The 18,035-nt window shown below is 35.3% G+C and overlaps 11 protein-coding genes across 11 annotated transcripts; 3 read left to right on the top strand and 8 right to left on the bottom strand.

Moving 5' to 3' along the window:
• Window positions 1–193: 193 nt before the first annotated feature.
• On the bottom strand, window positions 194–2,264 carry C9374_002152 (uncharacterized protein; the record flags this gene model as incomplete). Its single annotated transcript, XM_044691539.1, has 5 exons — window positions 194–902; window positions 991–1,002; window positions 1,068–1,194; window positions 1,257–1,770; window positions 1,827–2,264. The coding sequence occupies 5 exons, from the start codon at window positions 2,262–2,264 to the stop codon at window positions 194–196; spliced, it is 1,800 nt and encodes a 599-aa protein (XP_044551109.1).
• A 148-nt stretch (window positions 2,265–2,412) lies between these two features.
• On the bottom strand, window positions 2,413–3,891 carry C9374_002151 (uncharacterized protein; the record flags this gene model as incomplete). Its single annotated transcript, XM_044691538.1, has 1 exon — window positions 2,413–3,891. One exon carries the CDS (start codon window positions 3,889–3,891, stop codon window positions 2,413–2,415), a length of 1,479 nt encoding a protein of 492 aa, XP_044551108.1.
• Window positions 3,892–5,590: 1,699 nt separating this feature from the next.
• Window positions 5,591–7,583, top strand: C9374_002150 (uncharacterized protein; the record flags this gene model as incomplete). The annotated part of the gene is made up of 2 exons (XM_044691537.1): window positions 5,591–6,234; window positions 6,329–7,583. 2 exons carry the CDS (start codon window positions 5,591–5,593, stop codon window positions 7,581–7,583), a joined length of 1,899 nt encoding a protein of 632 aa, XP_044551107.1.
• Window positions 7,584–7,766: 183 nt separating this feature from the next.
• On the bottom strand, window positions 7,767–9,242 carry C9374_002149 (uncharacterized protein; the record flags this gene model as incomplete). Its single annotated transcript, XM_044691535.1, has 1 exon — window positions 7,767–9,242. One exon carries the CDS (start codon window positions 9,240–9,242, stop codon window positions 7,767–7,769), a length of 1,476 nt encoding a protein of 491 aa, XP_044551106.1.
• A 598-nt stretch (window positions 9,243–9,840) lies between these two features.
• C9374_002148 (uncharacterized protein) lies at window positions 9,841–10,920 on the top strand (the record flags this gene model as incomplete). The annotated part of the gene is made up of 1 exon (XM_044691534.1): window positions 9,841–10,920. One exon carries the CDS (start codon window positions 9,841–9,843, stop codon window positions 10,918–10,920), a length of 1,080 nt encoding a protein of 359 aa, XP_044551105.1.
• A 167-nt stretch (window positions 10,921–11,087) lies between these two features.
• C9374_002147 (uncharacterized protein) lies at window positions 11,088–11,994 on the bottom strand (the record flags this gene model as incomplete). The annotated part of the gene is made up of 2 exons (XM_044691533.1): window positions 11,088–11,436; window positions 11,618–11,994. The coding sequence occupies 2 exons, from the start codon at window positions 11,992–11,994 to the stop codon at window positions 11,088–11,090; spliced, it is 726 nt and encodes a 241-aa protein (XP_044551104.1).
• Window positions 11,995–12,777: 783 nt separating this feature from the next.
• Window positions 12,778–13,704, top strand: C9374_002146 (uncharacterized protein; the record flags this gene model as incomplete). The annotated part of the gene is made up of 3 exons (XM_044691532.1): window positions 12,778–12,998; window positions 13,053–13,492; window positions 13,625–13,704. 3 exons carry the CDS (start codon window positions 12,778–12,780, stop codon window positions 13,702–13,704), a joined length of 741 nt encoding a protein of 246 aa, XP_044551103.1.
• Window positions 13,705–13,810: 106 nt separating this feature from the next.
• C9374_002145 (uncharacterized protein) lies at window positions 13,811–14,284 on the bottom strand (the record flags this gene model as incomplete). The annotated part of the gene is made up of 2 exons (XM_044691531.1): window positions 13,811–14,129; window positions 14,244–14,284. The coding sequence occupies 2 exons, from the start codon at window positions 14,282–14,284 to the stop codon at window positions 13,811–13,813; spliced, it is 360 nt and encodes a 119-aa protein (XP_044551102.1).
• Window positions 14,285–14,341: 57 nt separating this feature from the next.
• C9374_002144 (uncharacterized protein) lies at window positions 14,342–15,589 on the bottom strand (the record flags this gene model as incomplete). The annotated part of the gene is made up of 1 exon (XM_044691530.1): window positions 14,342–15,589. The coding sequence occupies one exon, from the start codon at window positions 15,587–15,589 to the stop codon at window positions 14,342–14,344; it is 1,248 nt and encodes a 415-aa protein (XP_044551101.1).
• A 104-nt stretch (window positions 15,590–15,693) lies between these two features.
• C9374_002143 (uncharacterized protein) lies at window positions 15,694–16,164 on the bottom strand (the record flags this gene model as incomplete). Its single annotated transcript, XM_044691529.1, has 2 exons — window positions 15,694–15,732; window positions 16,000–16,164. 2 exons carry the CDS (start codon window positions 16,162–16,164, stop codon window positions 15,694–15,696), a joined length of 204 nt encoding a protein of 67 aa, XP_044551100.1.
• Window positions 16,165–16,373: 209 nt separating this feature from the next.
• Window positions 16,374–18,001, bottom strand: C9374_002142 (uncharacterized protein; the record flags this gene model as incomplete). The annotated part of the gene is made up of 3 exons (XM_044691528.1): window positions 16,374–17,019; window positions 17,125–17,812; window positions 17,953–18,001. 3 exons carry the CDS (start codon window positions 17,999–18,001, stop codon window positions 16,374–16,376), a joined length of 1,383 nt encoding a protein of 460 aa, XP_044551099.1.
• Window positions 18,002–18,035: the final 34 nt, after the last annotated feature.

Genomic DNA, 18,035 nt, shown 5'->3' with positions numbered 1-18,035 from the left:
TGCTGTGTTTCTGAGAATGCAACGAACTTCCATTTTTGTGTTTCCCTTCATGCAGTAACGGGAACGCCAGCTTTGATGTCAAGCCACAATTTCAGGATGTATTGAAATCAGTAGTTGCTATTTAATCTCAAATAAACAAACCATAGATGAAAACAGATCAAATAATTCTCGTAATCAGGATAGGAAATATCATCTAGTGTTTCAAATCGTTCATTTCCATTCGCTTAATCGTATCAATTAAATTCTCTGTTTGTTTAGTGATCACATTCATGAGTTTTGTGGTTTGTAATTTGAATCCACCAAATGCATTGTGTTTGGAATGGTCAAAACCTTTGGCTATGAACTCAAATAAATTTCCTAACAATTTCTGAATATATTTTTCCAAGTTCTCATAATGACTGTCAAAAAGTGAACCATAGGTTTTGAGATTATTCAGGTCGTGACGGAGTTCTTGTTTGGCTTTTTCTGATTTTTTCTTCTCAGTGACATTTCTCTTGAGCGTTTTATCTACAGGCTTCGTCAGAGAGTTTTCCTTCAAGAACACATCCAAACCAAAGGCAAAGAATGCAAAGATTGAACACGATTTCAATAATCGTCGAGTTCGAACAATCATCGAAAGCATTGAAAACATAAATTTAAAATCGCTGTCAATATATCCAAATTGTGACGTTGCTGTCGATCGACAGGAGATGATCAAGTTATAAAGGTATTGACTTGATTGTTGTTCTGTCAACCACTGCTTATAGAGATTATACTTGTACATAAATCGGGTGTGAATTTCCTCAATATAATAATCCTCGTCGTTAAATTTGGCGCCTCTCTCTTTGACACCATCACACATCACACCATAACCATGTTGTTTACCACATGAATAACAAAATCTTGTGCGACAGAGGGAACATCTGATGAGTAAAAATCAAAGATTACATGAGTTTGAGAAAGGTGTAGTGTGGTGAGTAAATGAACTTGTATGATTGTTTTTCAACTTACGTCATTTGATCACTTGAAAATTATTTGAAACAACGGTATTATTAACATGGAAAAACGAGAGCCTTTGTAAAACTTACCATCCTTGATTTTTGGAAATAAAAACTTTACATCCTGGACATTGAGTACTAGTGTTCTTAATGAATTCTACATTTCGAGAAATATCCTGTCCATATTTACAGAATTTCTGTAACATTTCACAAGTAGCTACAAATATATTTGAAAAACACACATGTTAATAATATCTTACTGTAAAAAGAAAAACAAACCTGGGAAATGCGGCTCTTCTCCACAATGAAAACAAAATTCAGCATCGCAATTACAATGGACATAATACAAGGTTTCATCACATAGCTTCTTAATGCAGTATCCACAGTGAGGGGTCACACACCATCGCAATCTGTGATTGTTGGCGACAAATAAATCGATTTTGGTTTTCAAAAACATTTCGTTAAACTTTTCACTGACAAAGGACATCATGAACTCCTCAGTGATGGTAGCGTTGCATCCAAAAGCCATACAATTGATTTTGCTTCCATTAAGAAGGCCTTGTGAAATACTAGACTCAATATAACTACGCCAACAATCTTCGCAAAATTCATGTCCACAAATGTCATTCTTAATGAGTGATACGTTTTCGTTGAAGCAAGATTCACAGCAAGAATTGCTTGTAGTTTCGTCTTGAGATTGTTTGTTGACCGATAATCCACTTTTGCAAAGTATTCCATCAATTCCAAGCTCACCATAATCTTGAATTAATTTATCAGTATTCCATTTATAGAACTATGTATTGGTCACATCACGATTCAAGTTAACCATTTTCACATCCTAAAACATACTTTTAAAATAGCATCGATTTGATATTTAGTTTGAACGGGTAAAATCGTGCTCGCCAGAGACAATTCCTTTTCCATTTCATCTAAAATCTCATCATCCCGCAATAGGGCAAATAGTTTTTTTGATTTTTCTGTTTTGGAATCGGATGAGGTGGTTCTTTCTGTGATCATCTCATCATCATCATGAAAATCATCCAAAGCATAAATTTCTTCTTCATCTGTTGTTTCATTCTGATTCGTTATTGTGTCCTTTTCCGTTGTTATTGTTGCTTCCGATGAGATCATTTCGGAATCTTCTTCTCCAGCAATATCCACCAACAACTCAATACAAGCCTCTTCATCATGACTGCATTGTTCCATCACTGATTCAATCACATCCGTTTCAAGATTGGGAAATAATGAACACAAATTTTGAAACAACTCGTCGTCGGATTTGCTCATTTTTTTTTCAAAATTCATTGTTGCTATTTTTGATTGTTAAATAATTATTCGCAAAGTAGGATAAAGAAGAACATTCATTTTCGAAATTGTGGTGTGCGAACAACATATAACGCTCGTTGAACTGAATGAAGAACTAATTCAAGCGTTCTTACAAGTAATATTTTGAATACTTTTCATACAGTTCTGGTTCTTCAATTTTCACATAATCTTCCATGAGGGTTTGACCATCAGCAAGAATGCTCGTGTACATGAAATTTCGTAACACATCTGTTCCCAATTCTAATGCTGCATTGAAACATAGTTCGAGATATTTTGAAATGGGTTTGATTGGAATTTGAGCTATTTTGGTGGGTGTTGTGTCTGAATTTTCAAGTGTCGTTTCACAAGTCATCATGCATTCTTGTGTGCATTGTTGACTTTCCAAGTACACATCTTTGGTGTGATACCAAATTCTTCCATTGTAATGCCGAGCAACTCTTTCATGAAATTCATTTTCATAGGTAATGCATCGCTCTGTTTTGTAAAGATCGTCATTGTATTGACAGCAGATCAATGCTTTGCATCCACACGACACGAGGTGATTTTGAAATGTCACTGAGCAGTTACAGCATTGACAGCTATTTTCAGAGCCTCCTCCACATGAGCCATTTGCACACGAACAACTTGGCACAAAAGTGTCATTCTTAAATTCTTGATCGAGTGTCACAAATTTTAGTTGATATCGATGCTCTCTTGTCATGAATGCACACCAAATCTCCTCCGAAAGTGGAACTTCAAAGGCTGTACAATACATTTCAATATCTTGTGGCCGTTGAATTTGTTGTTTCCTTTGATTCGAATTTCCAATTTCTTTATAATGTTCTTGTTGTTTTGCAATAATTTTCTGACAAACCATGTCACTCACTTCATCGTGTGAAGCGGCCGCTACCGATGCCACTTTTCTCTTTTCCAAATCTCCAAAAGGTAAACTCGAAATTGCAACTAAATTAAAGGTTCGAAGATAACCCTTAACAATCGCTTTTCGAAAATTATGTAGTTCAGGAAATGTTCGTTTCGCTGATTTTTCCGATAATAAACTTCCAATGCCACAAATTGTGATATACTGAGGCCAATGCTCTCTTGAAATGGATGTTGGCTTCATCACACCTGGAAAATTATTTTCCTTCTCCTTGTCACAACAGCAACAAGTGTTGAGCTTATTGTCGTTCAAATGATGATCATCCATATTCCGATCAGAATCTTCATTCCGTGTTTGCTTAACACTAGAAGAATCATATTTGGAATTTGAATGTAAAATTTTTAAATCATGTTCTTGTAATAATCGATCCAATAACATTAAACAAAATTCCTTTCCTTTTTCGTTCATGGGTGGAGCTGTAATCGGTTTCGGTGAAGTAATTATTGTCGTGCTAGTGGAAGATGCTCCATCCAATGATGAATTATTCAATTTCGATTGTTGTTGCTGTTGCTCCTCACGATCATTAAAAGAATGGAATGGTTCTTTCCGATCACTCGGTACCTCATCTTGTAATGAATTTAGAATTGCGTTTTTGGAAATTTCAGTGGTAATGAAACAACAAGAAGAGTCGGAGCAAGTGGCGTTGCGAGAAGAGGAAGGATTCTTCATTCGACGGTACGGTTGGCTTGCAAGTTGACTCTTGAATTTTTTTGATGGAGAACGAAAAAGCGAAAAAGAATCTTTTCTTGGAAATTCCAAACCTCAATCCTATGCATTTTAGTTTTTTGTAAGATTTGACAAACATTGAAAATTATTGCTTCCTCCCGCAGCATGCATGAGGATGCAATTACATACCGCAGAGTACATCTGGACAAACGTTTGTGGTATTTGAAGATGACGTTGTTAGAGAGGAATTTCAAACAAATTCACATGAAACACTTTCTTGATATATTGTTGCAGAATAATCGAAGAATTGCACTTCTTTGACTATCCACTGAAAAAGAATTACTGAAAATCGTTTCATTCACCTGAAAATGGTTAACGGTAATCGCATAACAGTTTAATACTATTAACAATTATTGTAACAGACTATTTGAATACAGTTCCAATTTGATATTTCCTCAATAGTTGTTTTGCACTCAAACACGAAAACTCTCAAATAGCCTCCAATACACTCCTCAGTACTAACAGCATCTTTTCAAGTTATACCTTGCACGTGTTTCGGTGTGAGAGACAAGGTCCGCATCAAAAAATATTCTAACACCCTTTTGTAGGTAAATGCTTCCTTCATTCCTCATAAAAAACTTTAAATTCCACCGATTTGGCCAATTCGTGACTCCCTCCTTTTCCAATCTCCAACCTTCGCATATTGTTTACAACAATTCATTGTAAACGAGTTGACTGTTTTTTCTTGAGGTTTCTCTATTCAGTAACTCTCTTTCAAAAAAAGGAACCTCAGGCAATGAAAGGAAATACACATGTTGAGGGGTCGTTATTCATCGGTGGATACCTCAACACAAAAACAGCGTCATCTCTCTTTTATTCTCTCTCAAACAACAACACACAATAAGAGCGATACGAAGAAGGAATAAATTGCAAGATTCAGCAGCTACCAACCGTTTTCCTCAACAACAAAAAAAACACAACAACCACTCGTTGAAACATTACTCAATATATATTGAAGAATAATAATTCCCTGAAAGAAATGAACGCTACTTTGATCTTCCTCATTGTGTGCTTGTTAGCCTTGTTTTCATCCTCCCAATTGGTCCAAGCTCAATATTATCCTTCGGAGATGGTTGATGGTGCTTCCTCAGTTATGAATGGAGGAATTGTTGGTTTGATGGTCTTTTGTTTATTGGCCTTGTTGGCATTCATCTTTTAATTATGTTAGTTTGTATTTCTCTAGCTCTCGCTACCTAACAAGACAAAGACATGTATTTGTATGTACAACATGTAGAGAAGGACATTCAAAAAGCACACATGCTGCTCACTCAAGAAATTGAGTCTTTCATTTAAAAACCTCTTGTAGGTTGTTCATAATAATAATAAAAAACAATTTGTAACAACAATTGAAAAGTTATCATTGGATGATCATGTTCAACTAGCTCTGTAACTTGTGCTGCAAATAATCTCTCTTACCGTCTTTAAGTCCATGAAATACATGAAATAAGCATCTCCTAAAGTTCAACACTTATCCTGTGAAGAGGTTCTTTCAAAGTTGAGCATTCTTTTCCACACTCAGAGTTCTTGTTGTATGTTCTCTCACATAGAAGTGAACATCGTGCACAGCTTTTTGTTTCTATTTCCACTTCCTTGGCAAATGTCTCTTGTCAAAGAACATTTTCAAAAAATTACAAAAAAAAGAATGACCTCCCACGCACATGATTCGTGTTTGCATTATCCTCATTCGTTGCCATCATTAGCATCATCAATATATTCACGAACAACAACAACATTCTCTTCTGATCTACAGGATCGAATCTTTCAAAACATGAATCGAAAGAAATTTTCGAAATTTAGAAATGGTTCTTCATCGTCGTCTTTGCAGCGATTATTGTTTTTATTGTTTTTCCTTTCCGTCTCATCATTTCTATGGTTCATCGTGATTCAAACAATTTCCTTTTATAGAAACCATTTCGATACTACAAGTCCTCCACAATCATCAACGAGCATTTCATCCCATCCATCCTCGTCCTTCTTCTTTTTGGTACACGCTCGACCCATACCTTCTTTGACATTTGGCAGGTCTGACTTTTCCGAAGAACCATTCTTTAAAGACATGATGAACCAACAAGACTCTTTGAATTTATATCATTCTCCATTTCTCTCAATCATGAATGTCCATTCTACATCCTCCAATGATTCACGAGGAACTTCAGGAAGTTCTGAAAGTTATAATCCATTCTATAGTATTAGCAAACAAATTGCATCATTAAAGATGAATTTGGTGAGAATGACATTTCATGGAACGCAAGCTCCAGATACATTTGATCCAGAAAGTTCGGACTAGTAAGTATTCGAATTTTGAATTTATGAATTTGATGTATTTGAAATAATTTGTTTGTCAAATGCATGTTGATGAACATGTCAAAAACAATGACAGCTGGCAAGGAATTGGTACATTGGCATTGGGAGGAGGAATTTTGAGTATCATTTCAATTTTAATGTTACTCTGTTGTGATACCTTTCGTACATTGGGATGTTTTGGAGGCGTCGAACCAACCAAACAATTATTCTATGGACGAGAACCAAGAAAAGAACCTTATGGCATGTGTCAAGTGTTCACATTGAAAATTATTATTGCAGTGGCACTTGTGGTTGTGACAGGACTTGTAGTCTTGGTAATTATTGGAAATGTGATTTTTAATAATGCATTTGAATATGGTCGTTCGAATTTTAAATCTGGACTCAATACCATGTTTAATCAATCCATTGAATTACAAATTGTGACCAATAGAATTCAAGTAGCGTCTGGCTCTAACGCTCAATTAACAGATATTAGTTCATTAATGTCTCAACAACAAGCCAGTATGAATGCAACAAGTACTTTGACACGAGAAATTCGTCACATGAATTTCATTCGATACTTTTTATTAATGCTCATTGCGTTGGTTATTTTGTTTGTTCCATTATTGGGATTATTGAGCGGAGTGACTCATTGGAAAGAATTTGCTGCATACGGTGTGAGATTTGGTTACATGATGCTCGTGTGTTGTTGGATTTTATATACCGTGCATTTTGCATTTGCAGTTGTCACGCAAGACATGTGTGCCACTGCAGATCGTTATTTACAAGGTCAATATTCGAATAGTACTGGAAGTTCAGAACTTGTGAAACAAATCTCCTCTCTCGTTCAAATCTTTTCCAAATGTTCCAATGAAAGTGTCCTCGTGGCAAATAGTGGAATTGACATGACACTCATTGACACCATGATTACAAGTTTGAATCAAAAATTAACCAACGACGATCCTCAAAAACGATACTTTAACATTATCTATGCCAACTTGAGTAGTGCCGTCACCATTGATTATGTTCAAGCCAATCCACAAACTCAAGCCAATGTCCAAAAATCAGTCGACACTATTACTCTCTTCCATGACGATCTCGTTCCAACGTTCATGACACACAATAATTGTAGTCGTGTCGGACAATCCTTTGTCAATGTTGTGGATTCAGGTTGCGTGGGCATGTTATCGAGTATGAATATTTTATGGGCAAGTTATTTAGTGCTTGGAGTTTTATTATTTCCCATTATTTGGATGAATTGTTTGGGATATAAACGATTCAGAAAGAAGAGATTTGTTTTACCGAAAGAACGAAAACCTGAAGATATTGACATTGCTTTGAATTTACATTAAGATTTCTTGTGTGTGAAATTAATCTCAAAAAGATTGATTTCAACGCAAATACTGTACCATAAAAACTCTCCATATTAAAAACCTTACACCTCCTTTTCAAAGTATTAGAAATTATTAAAGTTAAGCTTATTTTTTGAGGGTTGCACAACTTGATTCTTTTTACAATAGTGAATACTCCAATACTTAATTTATTGACTTCTTTCGAAGCTCTTCCAATCCAAGATAACGTTTTGGAATACTGCATCCATAGTATTTCCTTTCCAAAACCAGGTCCAATAATTTTGAAAATTCTTGTGGATCTTTCACAAGTCGATAAGAATACACCATTCCCGTTCTTTCCATTGCTTTCTTAGTAAACTCATCATCTCTTCTATATCTTCCCATACGATAATTATTATACACCAATGGATTCAAAGAAAGTAAATCCAGAATAAACTCTGAATCATCCAATAACGTTGAAGCAGCACAACCAATGGCTGAATGATGATATGAACAAGCTTGTGCCACCACATGCTTATCTGCAGTGAGAGAATACGAAGCATATCGAAACACTCCACAAATGGACACAGCTCTCATCATGAATTCCTTGTCCTTTTGCAATTCTGGTAAATATGACAATATTAAGGCATTTCCTTGTAACAAGTGGAATATGAAATCCTTGTCATTTTTAAGTTCTGGAGAAGCAAATTGAATGGAGGAGGCATATTGTTGTGCGGCTATTTGAACCATTTTCTTATCATTTCTCAATTCATCCGATAAGAAGGCAAATATGTTTTTTCGAGAACATAATTTTTTAGCCAATTTGAAGTCAATTTTGGAATAATCAATTTCCTTAAATAATACTTTCATAACTTGACTATCTTTCTTCAAGGATTGTGGTACTTGATTGTAAGCAGATCTACAATTTGTAATGGCTGCTATAACAATCTCTTTGTCGTGTTGGAGTTTTCGAGAAGCATATTGAAAGGCATTTCCATTTGTAGTCACAGCCAAGAGAACAAGATTCTTGTCGTTTCTTAATTCTGTAGATAGCCATTTCAATAATAGACCATTTTTTGCAATAGTAAATGTTGCCAATTCCAAATCATTTCTCAACTCTTGTGATGCAAATTGAATGGCACAAATGTTTTGTTGAATTGCTTTCCACACTACCTCCTTGTCGTTTTTCAATTCATCACAAACTCTATATAAATGTTTTCCATTATTTTCAACAATTTTCAATGCCTCTTCTTTGTTTGTAAGGACACACATTAAATTCTTTTTAATCTTTTTTGGTTTTTCAATTTTTTCCTCTTTCTCAATTTTCACTTCTTGTTGTACAACAATATTTGAATTCTCCAAGTGATAATTATTCACATATTCCTTAAACGAATCAGGAGCTTCATATTTAGCTTCAAATGCATAATGATGTTCAACGAATGGTTGACCAACTTTTACAACAATTTCTTCATCTTGAAAAAATTCGATTGGAAAATATTCTTGTTGTCTCATGTACCGCATTCTTCTAGATTTCGGAATGGATTTTATATATTCTTCTCTATTGTGTAGAAATAAGGTGAATCCTTTGTGTATGAATTTTTGATGAAGTAATTGTTGAACATGAGAGGATGATGAAGGAATGATGAGATCTGTTAAATGAATGGTTGTGGGTGGAGACATTTTTTTTGCAATGAATAAACCTCTCGAGATAATCAACACATCTCTTTCTTAACAAAATAGATTGTAACATTTGTTGTTACAAAATGGAAACTAGTTCTTTAAAAATGCATCAACGAATCAATTAGAATCCATATTGGTGGATTATTGTTGGAGTTAATGTGAATATTCTGAAAGCTCTCTTATCTGGCTTCTTTTGAATGATCTTAATTGTGAAGACAGTTTTGTTGAAAGTGGTTTAATCTTCTTCTTTCAAATGATGTAACTATTCAACTATTTTGAAACTACATCGTTGTTCACGAAAAAGACCAGCAATTCAAATTTAGAACTTTTCAAAAAAAAAATTCAACAAGAGAATCTCCATTTTCAAAAAAGATTCTGAAATCTTGATCCGAAAAGCCTTGCTCTCTTTTCGTTGTTGCAACATTTTTAGAGTCTGTCACTTCGTCCAGGTTGAACAACATCCAGAGAGAGTTTGTTTTTGGAATTTGAACGTTTTTTTCATCCCGAAGATCATCATCATTACGTTTTGAATATTTTTGAAATAATAATAGCACTAATCATTAGTAACGTCTAATTTCATTGGAAATTGAATAGTAACATGACTAGTGTTATGGCAACAACATCACGGAATCATCCTAACGGTTATAACGGAGGAGGAGAAGGAAGTTTGAATATCCATCAAGAGGCGTCGTCATCTTCTATCATGAATGTTCAACCGTCATCATCGGAACATCATCAAATGATCGTGAATTCATACCACAAGGTCAAGGAATTATATGCGTTAAGCGTTTCTAGGTATAATCAAGGAAAATACTTTCTTGCTCTTGAAAGCTTTTTGGATTGTAAAAATCTAGTAGAATTGGAGTTGGTGCAGCAACAACAACAATCAGCATCATTGGTGCAGCAACAACATTCAACAAAATCAACGATCGCCCAAGAACAGAGGCATGAACACGGTGTATCATCATCATCGTCAACCATACAGACAAGACATCAAGCCTCGTCTTCCAAACAAAAAAACAAAAAGCACAAACAACGATCCAATTCCGATAACAAAACAATACTAGGAAAAGGTCACAATGAGAGGACAACTCGTGTGGGTCATGAGGAACGGTCGCTGGTCAAAGTCGAACCCTCTCAGCAAGTGACTCCAGTTCATATTGACGAGAGCGATAATTATTATCTTTATTTGTACTATCAGATTTGTTTTCAACTGGCGAAGTGTCACTTTAAGCTTGGCCAGCTGAGTAAGGCTATTTATTATTTATATCATCAATGCTCGCAATGCGAAAATATTACTGTAAATCAAGAATATTCGACGCTTCTTCAAGAAGTTGAGAGAATGATATGTTTTGACAAAAACATTGATGCCAATAAGATATCCGCAGACGATATTGAAAAATTTGCTCTAGAAATCCAACCTATTCACTTTTTTGCACCTGCCGCTGGCAGCTTGGATCACAGTGCTTATTCCATGTTGTCTTCATCCACGACAACCTCGAGTGTGGGCCATGACATGGATGTCACAACTCGCTCCAACAACAACTTCTCCATCTTTTTCTCTCCATACAGTATCCACAATGCAAAGCATGCCTCGCTACCCTCAACATATAGTACGGACAAACGAAACGATTGGCAGTCCATATTTTTAAAATATCAAAAAAGCGTCTGTAAATAGTGTACATTATTGTAACAATTTTTAATATTAAATTATTTGTTTAAAGAATGTTGTACTGGGAGAAGTTGGGGAGTGGTGGGTTGGAAAAATTGAGAATAACGTTGTGAAAGATAACTCTATCCGCACGCGATCATCGGACACATCTGATTAATCCTTTGCCGATTTGTTTACAAATCACTCACAACCGTTTCCATAACCTTAATGAAGGTTTCATCGTTCTCCTTAGTGACTGAACAAAACTCGAAATTAATTGGAATATTTCTAAATGTGCTCCAACTTTCAAATGAAAATTCCTTAGATTCCATGAGTGGATATGGAGCAGTAGTGGCGTCTTCATCAATAGATTGATGTTGATGCTTCTTGGTGTTATGAATAGTTGTAAGCTCCTTTTCCAATTCTCTCTTCATGTGATTTTTAACATAGAAGGCAATATCTGCCTTATTACAAATTATGGTCAAGCTTGCAGGCTTGTATTGATCTATCAATTTTCTATTCGTTAAAATATCGTACAAGAATCTGATACATTTGGGTATTGAAATTAATTATTATATATAATAAAATATATTGTTGAATTAATCCGGCATGGAAGACATAAAACAAAAAGACCAAGATTTGTAAAATTCATGAATTGAAAATATGAATTGAACCATCATCAAAATATAAATAAACAACTCTTTCATCAATGTACAATACTTACTCTGCATTGGTTGAAGCATTAAAATCGGAAGCATCTAACACATAGATAATCTTTTTAGTAATTGGCAAATATTGATTCATTAACTGTTGTCTCACTCTTGAATGTCCCGGAATATCCACCACTTCAATTTCCTTCTCCATTCCTTGAATCAACTTGGGAACAAACTTTCCATAATTCTCCTTCACGCTCGTTTGAGTACGAGCCACTTTTCCATCTTTTAATTTATAAAACAAACAAGTTTTCCCAGAATCACTCAATCCGATAATCATCAAAGCATTTCCTCTACGGAGGCCCATATTCTTCATCAAGATCCGGGCCACCACAAATCCAGCCACTGCCATGACCAGCAAAATGGCCGCGAGGATGAGAAGATTCATTTTTTTTTCTGTTTCCAAAACAAATGGATGCGATGAAATTTTGGAATGACGTCATTGTGTAATGAAAATTCAAGAAAAAAGCAATGATTTGATTCATAAATGATCAGTCAATGGAGCACACTAATTTTACTCAACAAGTAGGGTTCAGAATGCTAGTACACGATTAGTTTTGTCATCAGTTCAAAGCAAGAGGAAGATGACCACTTGGAGCATGAATGTCCTTGGCCACACCACACATTTTCACTCAAGCTTAAAATTCCATACTTGGTTAGGGAACTCTTTTCGGAATTTGCAAGTTATGGTTTTGGTTTTTTTTCAAAATATTTTTCACCCCATCCATCATGGTTATAACAAGAGTTATTCTCATATCATTGTCTATAATCATATCAAGATGACTTGGATTCACTGTCATCGAGTATGACATTTGCAAGTCGATCATGTACGATCAGATTTCATGTATGCTTCTGAGCATTCCGAGTTAAGTTGATCATCAGATTGCAATGAGATCTTGAATGCAATTCAGATGATCTGATTGCATGATCACAGCAATGAGAATATCTACATTTGAGATGCTTCATACAATGAAAATGTGAAACATGTTCATCAACTAAGAGAAAATATGACGATCAATGTCTAAGAATAGTTTGATATATATATCAAATTTTGAGAAATATGATTCACATCATCATGACAATGATCATTCGAGTTTCAATCATGATGAATGTCGCACAATTTAAGGCAAGTTCAATGTTTCAAAAAAAAATTCATTCTGAATTCATCATCATGGAAATTGCATGCTTTTATCATGTGCCCATGTTGAGTATGGAGAAGGAAATGCTCAAGCAATGGAATGAGCAGATGGAATGGTGGGATGAGTTTTGTTCGTTTTTGCATCGGAAGCCAGCACTCGTAGAGGCTGTAATGAAGATTTCTTTGAGAGCAGATTTAAGGCCTACCGTTAAATATAATGCTTTGATGATGATTTACCAGTATGTCAAGATTAGGTAAGAATGTTGCTTATTCCAATACTTGTTCAAATGGTGATGCATTTGCTGTAGTAAGGAAACTGAAAATTTAGTATTGCTCACTCTCGTATGCATTCGGATACAAGTCAAACGAGTGGAGGCCTTCACCATTGCACCCAAATCTATAATCGACATTGTTCATCATCGTCAAAAATCTAATGCCAATCTTACCGAAAAAGATATCAATGAGTTGGAGATGAAAATATTAGAGACTCTCAATTTTGAAATTAATTTTGTGTCTGTATTCGAATTTGTGGAATTGTATGCGGCATGTTTTTGGAACTTGGCATCGGAAAGACTGAATTTGGAGAGCAAAATTTTCATGAAAGCAGCAGAACAAGTGTGTGATGTGTTGTATTTGAGTGCGTCGTATTTGGTAAAGCAAAAAAATCCTAAATTATTGAGCGGTGCCATTATTGCGTGTGCTTCTGAAGTTAAGTGTGGAAAGAAATTAGCTGCTTTAAATTTTTGGAGTAAGTATAGTGAATTCATGGAGACAATATTCGTGATGGAATGAGCCATGATTTAAATTGAAATACGTACTTGGTTTGCTGATTTTCTTGAACTGTTCTCCAATAATTATTACGTACTAATCTTACTGACAGTTTCACATGTTACAGGTGAAGACGATGATGTCATTCAGAAGCATACCAAAGAATTATTTAAATTATTACAAGAGGATTGAGCGAGCTGGATCATAATGTGATAGTTTCAATGATTCACCCAACAGATTATATATTGACATTCCACTAATTCAATAACATATTCTCCACAATTATATATTATCATTATTATTGTAAATATTGCTGCTGTAATTTATAGGAATCATATGGATCAAGAGAATGCAATAATTTTTGACTCTCCTCTACATGTTTTGCAAGCTCCTTTTGTTCTACTTTGCATACTTCCTTTTCATTCGATAATATTTCTCGCATTTCTTTCACCGTGGTTTGAAGAAAGAATCCTCCAGAACCGCACGACCAAATTTTTTCATCCTCACGCAACTTTTCAATACAATGCTCTGCTTGTGAAGCTTGTTTGTGCTTGGTTCGGAGTTGACCGATTTGTTCTTGGTCAATTAAAATAGTTTGAATAATTTCTTGAATTTGACTGGCAACATGTTTTTTCCAATATATTTGTGTTTGTTTTAAAATTTAATGATTTTAATATCAAAGAATTTTCTATTGAATCCTCATCATTATTCAAGGTGTATGAACACTCTACCTTTGCTCTTCGATTTGTTCGGACACTGATTTTTGGCTCATTTTTTTGCTTTGTAAAATATGAATGGGACCCAATAAATTCGAATCAATTGAATTGGTTCATTGCTCTTGTTTCACTTTCTTAGAGGATGGTTCGAATGATGAGGTGTTGCCATCGCTACCACCATCATCACTCGAGGCAACATCTTCACCGCTACCATCCATCATGGTCTTTCTTTTCAATAAATTAGACGAAGCAGCAGAGGGAGCACAAAAGTTATGGACATAGAGTTGAGAGGACTCGTCAAAAACAGCTCCTCGAAGCATCCATTCATTGGTCTCTGTATTGTAATACTTGTCGAGTTCCTCGTGACAAATAGGACATGTATCTTGTTCAGTATTTGCAACAACATCTTCTTGTTTTGTTATGTTGTTATTTTTCATTGAGGTTGACGTGCCAGTTGCAGTGGTTGAAGTTTTTGGACCTGTCTGGAAGAAATCAAGTGCTGAAATGGGTTTGGTGGAAAGAGAGGAGGAAGAGGCCGAGGATGCTGATGATGCAGAGCCCTTACCTCGATGGTGTAACAAACCAGAAAAAGAGTCTGCAAATATAATGATGCCTGGACAGTGAAGAGCACTTGTGGGAAGAGTGGGTGCAGTCATCCATTCATCTTCACTCAAATACCACTTGCGTGACAAGTCCTTATTCGTTCTAAAGAATTGAGTTGTCTTGGAATGAAGATCCAAATGTTCGCTTAATTGTTTTTGTGTGGCCAATCTCACACCACAATTCATACATTGATGAGAGAGCGCATCATAGAGACGATGCACACCCTTACTTGTTGTTGATGTAGGTTTATTCATCTGAGAGGAGGAGGAGGCAGAAGAGGAAGGCAAACCAACAAGTGATTGTGGTGTGGTTGTCAGGGAATGACCACCAGGATACATTTGTACAGGTTGTTGTTTGTGTCCAAGCATTGCTCCAAGGGATGGTGTGGCATAGGGATTTAAGGATGACGGAATATTTGAAGCAGCATAGGGATTCATGGCTGTTGCAGAAGCGTTTATCCATGATGAAGATGACGTTGTACTACCACTCAACTTGGCAGTCAGCTGAGAGAACAATGCAGCAGTTTTAGGATCATTGATCAAGTCTGGATTTCTTTTGAGTGCATCTGCTAATTTCACTAAAAGTTCTTGTTCCGAGGCAGATAATGCATTACTAGTAGTTGTTTTACCTGAGACCATTGCAGTGCTACCAGGTGTTCTGGCTTCCAAACCTCGAATTCTGTTTTGAATTTCTCTGACTTTTTCCTCTCCGAATACTTCATTCCAAGTTCCCAAAAGCTTCAAATAACTTGCTCTCATTTTGGGATCGTCTTTATTCTCTTTGAATGCTCGGAAGAAGACATCGGAAATTTGTTTGCCAAACTCTTCAACGTATTGTTTTCCAATTCGTTTGGCAATGGAATCTAGAAGATAGAGGAGATGATTTTCTGAGGGGCAGGAGCCTACGATTGTTGTGTTTTTAATAATACAGTGTATAACCATTGCAAACAATCATCATGCGCGTTTCAACAGAATATGATCATGATTAAAAATTATGTAATGAAAGAGGATCATTTGTGTTCATCATCATTGTGTAATAACAATATTATTTTGTTGTTTGTCCGATTCAAGAATATATTAATATTCATCAAATTGGTCAAATCATTAATTATATTTGATGATTAATTATCTTTCATCCAACATGTTCATACTATTCTAACACTACATACAATATTAATTCTTGTACACAATACTTTTGCAATATCCCTACAATATTCAATATTATCATTGGCAATTTCTGTGAGCATATCAATTTGCATCCTATCATTGGTTTGCAAATCCGTCTGCAAAGCAGTGCTAAATTCTTGCACCACTTCTGGCAGTGTTGATGTCATTCACAATGTTTGTAAATATTTTGAATGTATATTTGATGATGAAAGAAAAGAAGAAGGATGAGTCGTCGGAGGTGAATTTATGAACTTTGCATCAAGAATTTTTTTTGAAGAATTTTCGTTTGCTCTTTGGAATTGTAAGCAGGATCCAAAGGGAGAGGTCTTTTGACAAGAGAACAAAAAGATGATGTCAACAAGTAACACTTGAAACATTACTTGCGTGTTGCCTTTCTTGATTGGACCACTTTTCTCTTTTTGGGAGCTTGTTCTTGCTCTTCCAATTCAGTTTTCTCCACTCGTTCTGAAGAGGCTGAATCTTTGGATGAATCTTGGTCAGAAGTGTTTTCTGAATCCTGTTCGTCCTCGTCCTCCTCTTCGTCACTACTTTCCGTTTTTTTCAATCTCTTCTTGTTTCCGTCAGAAAATAGACTTGTTCTCACATCTTGTGGAATTCTTTCCTTAAATGCAGATAATTGACTTCCATAAAGAATCATTTGAGCAAGACCAGCATATTCTCCAAAGATATTCACAAATTCTTTCATGACCAATTTCACATCCTTTTCAGAGAGAGTTTTCTTTTCTTGAACACACTTCTTCATGGATGGATAACAATTTCGGGCAATTCTTAGAATGTGAACATCGGTTGGAACACAATCAAATCGATTGCAACAATATAATGCAATACAGGAAGCCACTTTCATTCCCACTCCAGAAAATTGCTTCAATTCGTCCAAAACGCTGTGAGTGGTGGGATATAGTTCCTTATTTTGCAATGAAACAAGATAATTTTCTGGTTTTTTCTTTAACTTTTGAATGGTTTGAATGATGTATTTCGCTCGATATCCAAAATTTTTGTCTCTAATGATGTTAACAATTTTCATGATCCAAAGATCAATGTTCCAAAACAAGTGTAACAAAAATTTAACATCAAATTTCTTTCAAAATTTCAAAATTAATACCTACTTTAACGCCTGTTCTGTACAGCTCTCTAATTGGTTCAATGTTGGGAATTTATACATTGGAAATGTTGTTTTTCCTTCGTCAATACTGAATTGACCCAAATACGTTCCATAATCTTCACATAACGATTGAACCATTTTCGTAATTCTCGCAACGTTATTATTGGAACTGCAAATAAACGAAAACAGAGTTTCAATTGGTTCCAATTTCAATAATCTCCATCCTTGATAATACTTGACAATTTTTCCAAATAATTTTGGATCGCATGTTGCAAAAGTTTCATGTAAGGCATCAATGTCATACGTTTGGAAATGGAAAAATTCATCCATTAATTGCTCAATTTCTGCATGAAGAGAAGTTTCATCTTGTGTTTCATTGAATGGTTCAGAATGGTTCATTGGAAATAATTTTCTATAATAAACATGCTGATCTGTTTCTGAATGATCATTCGAGGAAGAAGAGCCAACACTCGAACAAGTCGATGCACCATTTACATTTATATTCATATCTTCCAATTTTAATTTTGTATTATTTTCATCCGAGTTGTTGTTGTTGCTGTGAAATATGAGATGAGCACTTGGCTTGGTTGTCAATTCCAACACGTGATTTCCAAGAACTCCGACAAAGGAAGATGAATGTGATGTTTTGAAATGTTTCCATGTGAATGTTTGTCCGCATAACAATGTGGTCTCTGTGTGAACAAAATTCAGATTTTTACAAAATTATTTTTGAAATGTGAAAGAATGAATCATCATCGAAATTTTAAAACATGACAACATTTTCATATGGACAATATTTTCAGCCAAATTCGAAAAATACGCCAAGACGTACCGAGATCGAGAAGACGAGTGCCAAATTTCATCAATCGGAATTTACTCATTTTTTTTGAGTTGATTATAGCACGATTTATAAAT

This window comes from Naegleria lovaniensis (genome assembly GCF_003324165.1).
Source record: "Naegleria lovaniensis strain ATCC 30569 chromosome Unknown tig013, whole genome shotgun sequence".
Classification (NCBI taxonomy): domain Eukaryota; phylum Heterolobosea; class Eutetramitea; order Acrasida; family Naegleriidae; genus Naegleria; species Naegleria lovaniensis.
This window is presented reverse-complemented; position numbering and strand designations above follow the sequence as displayed.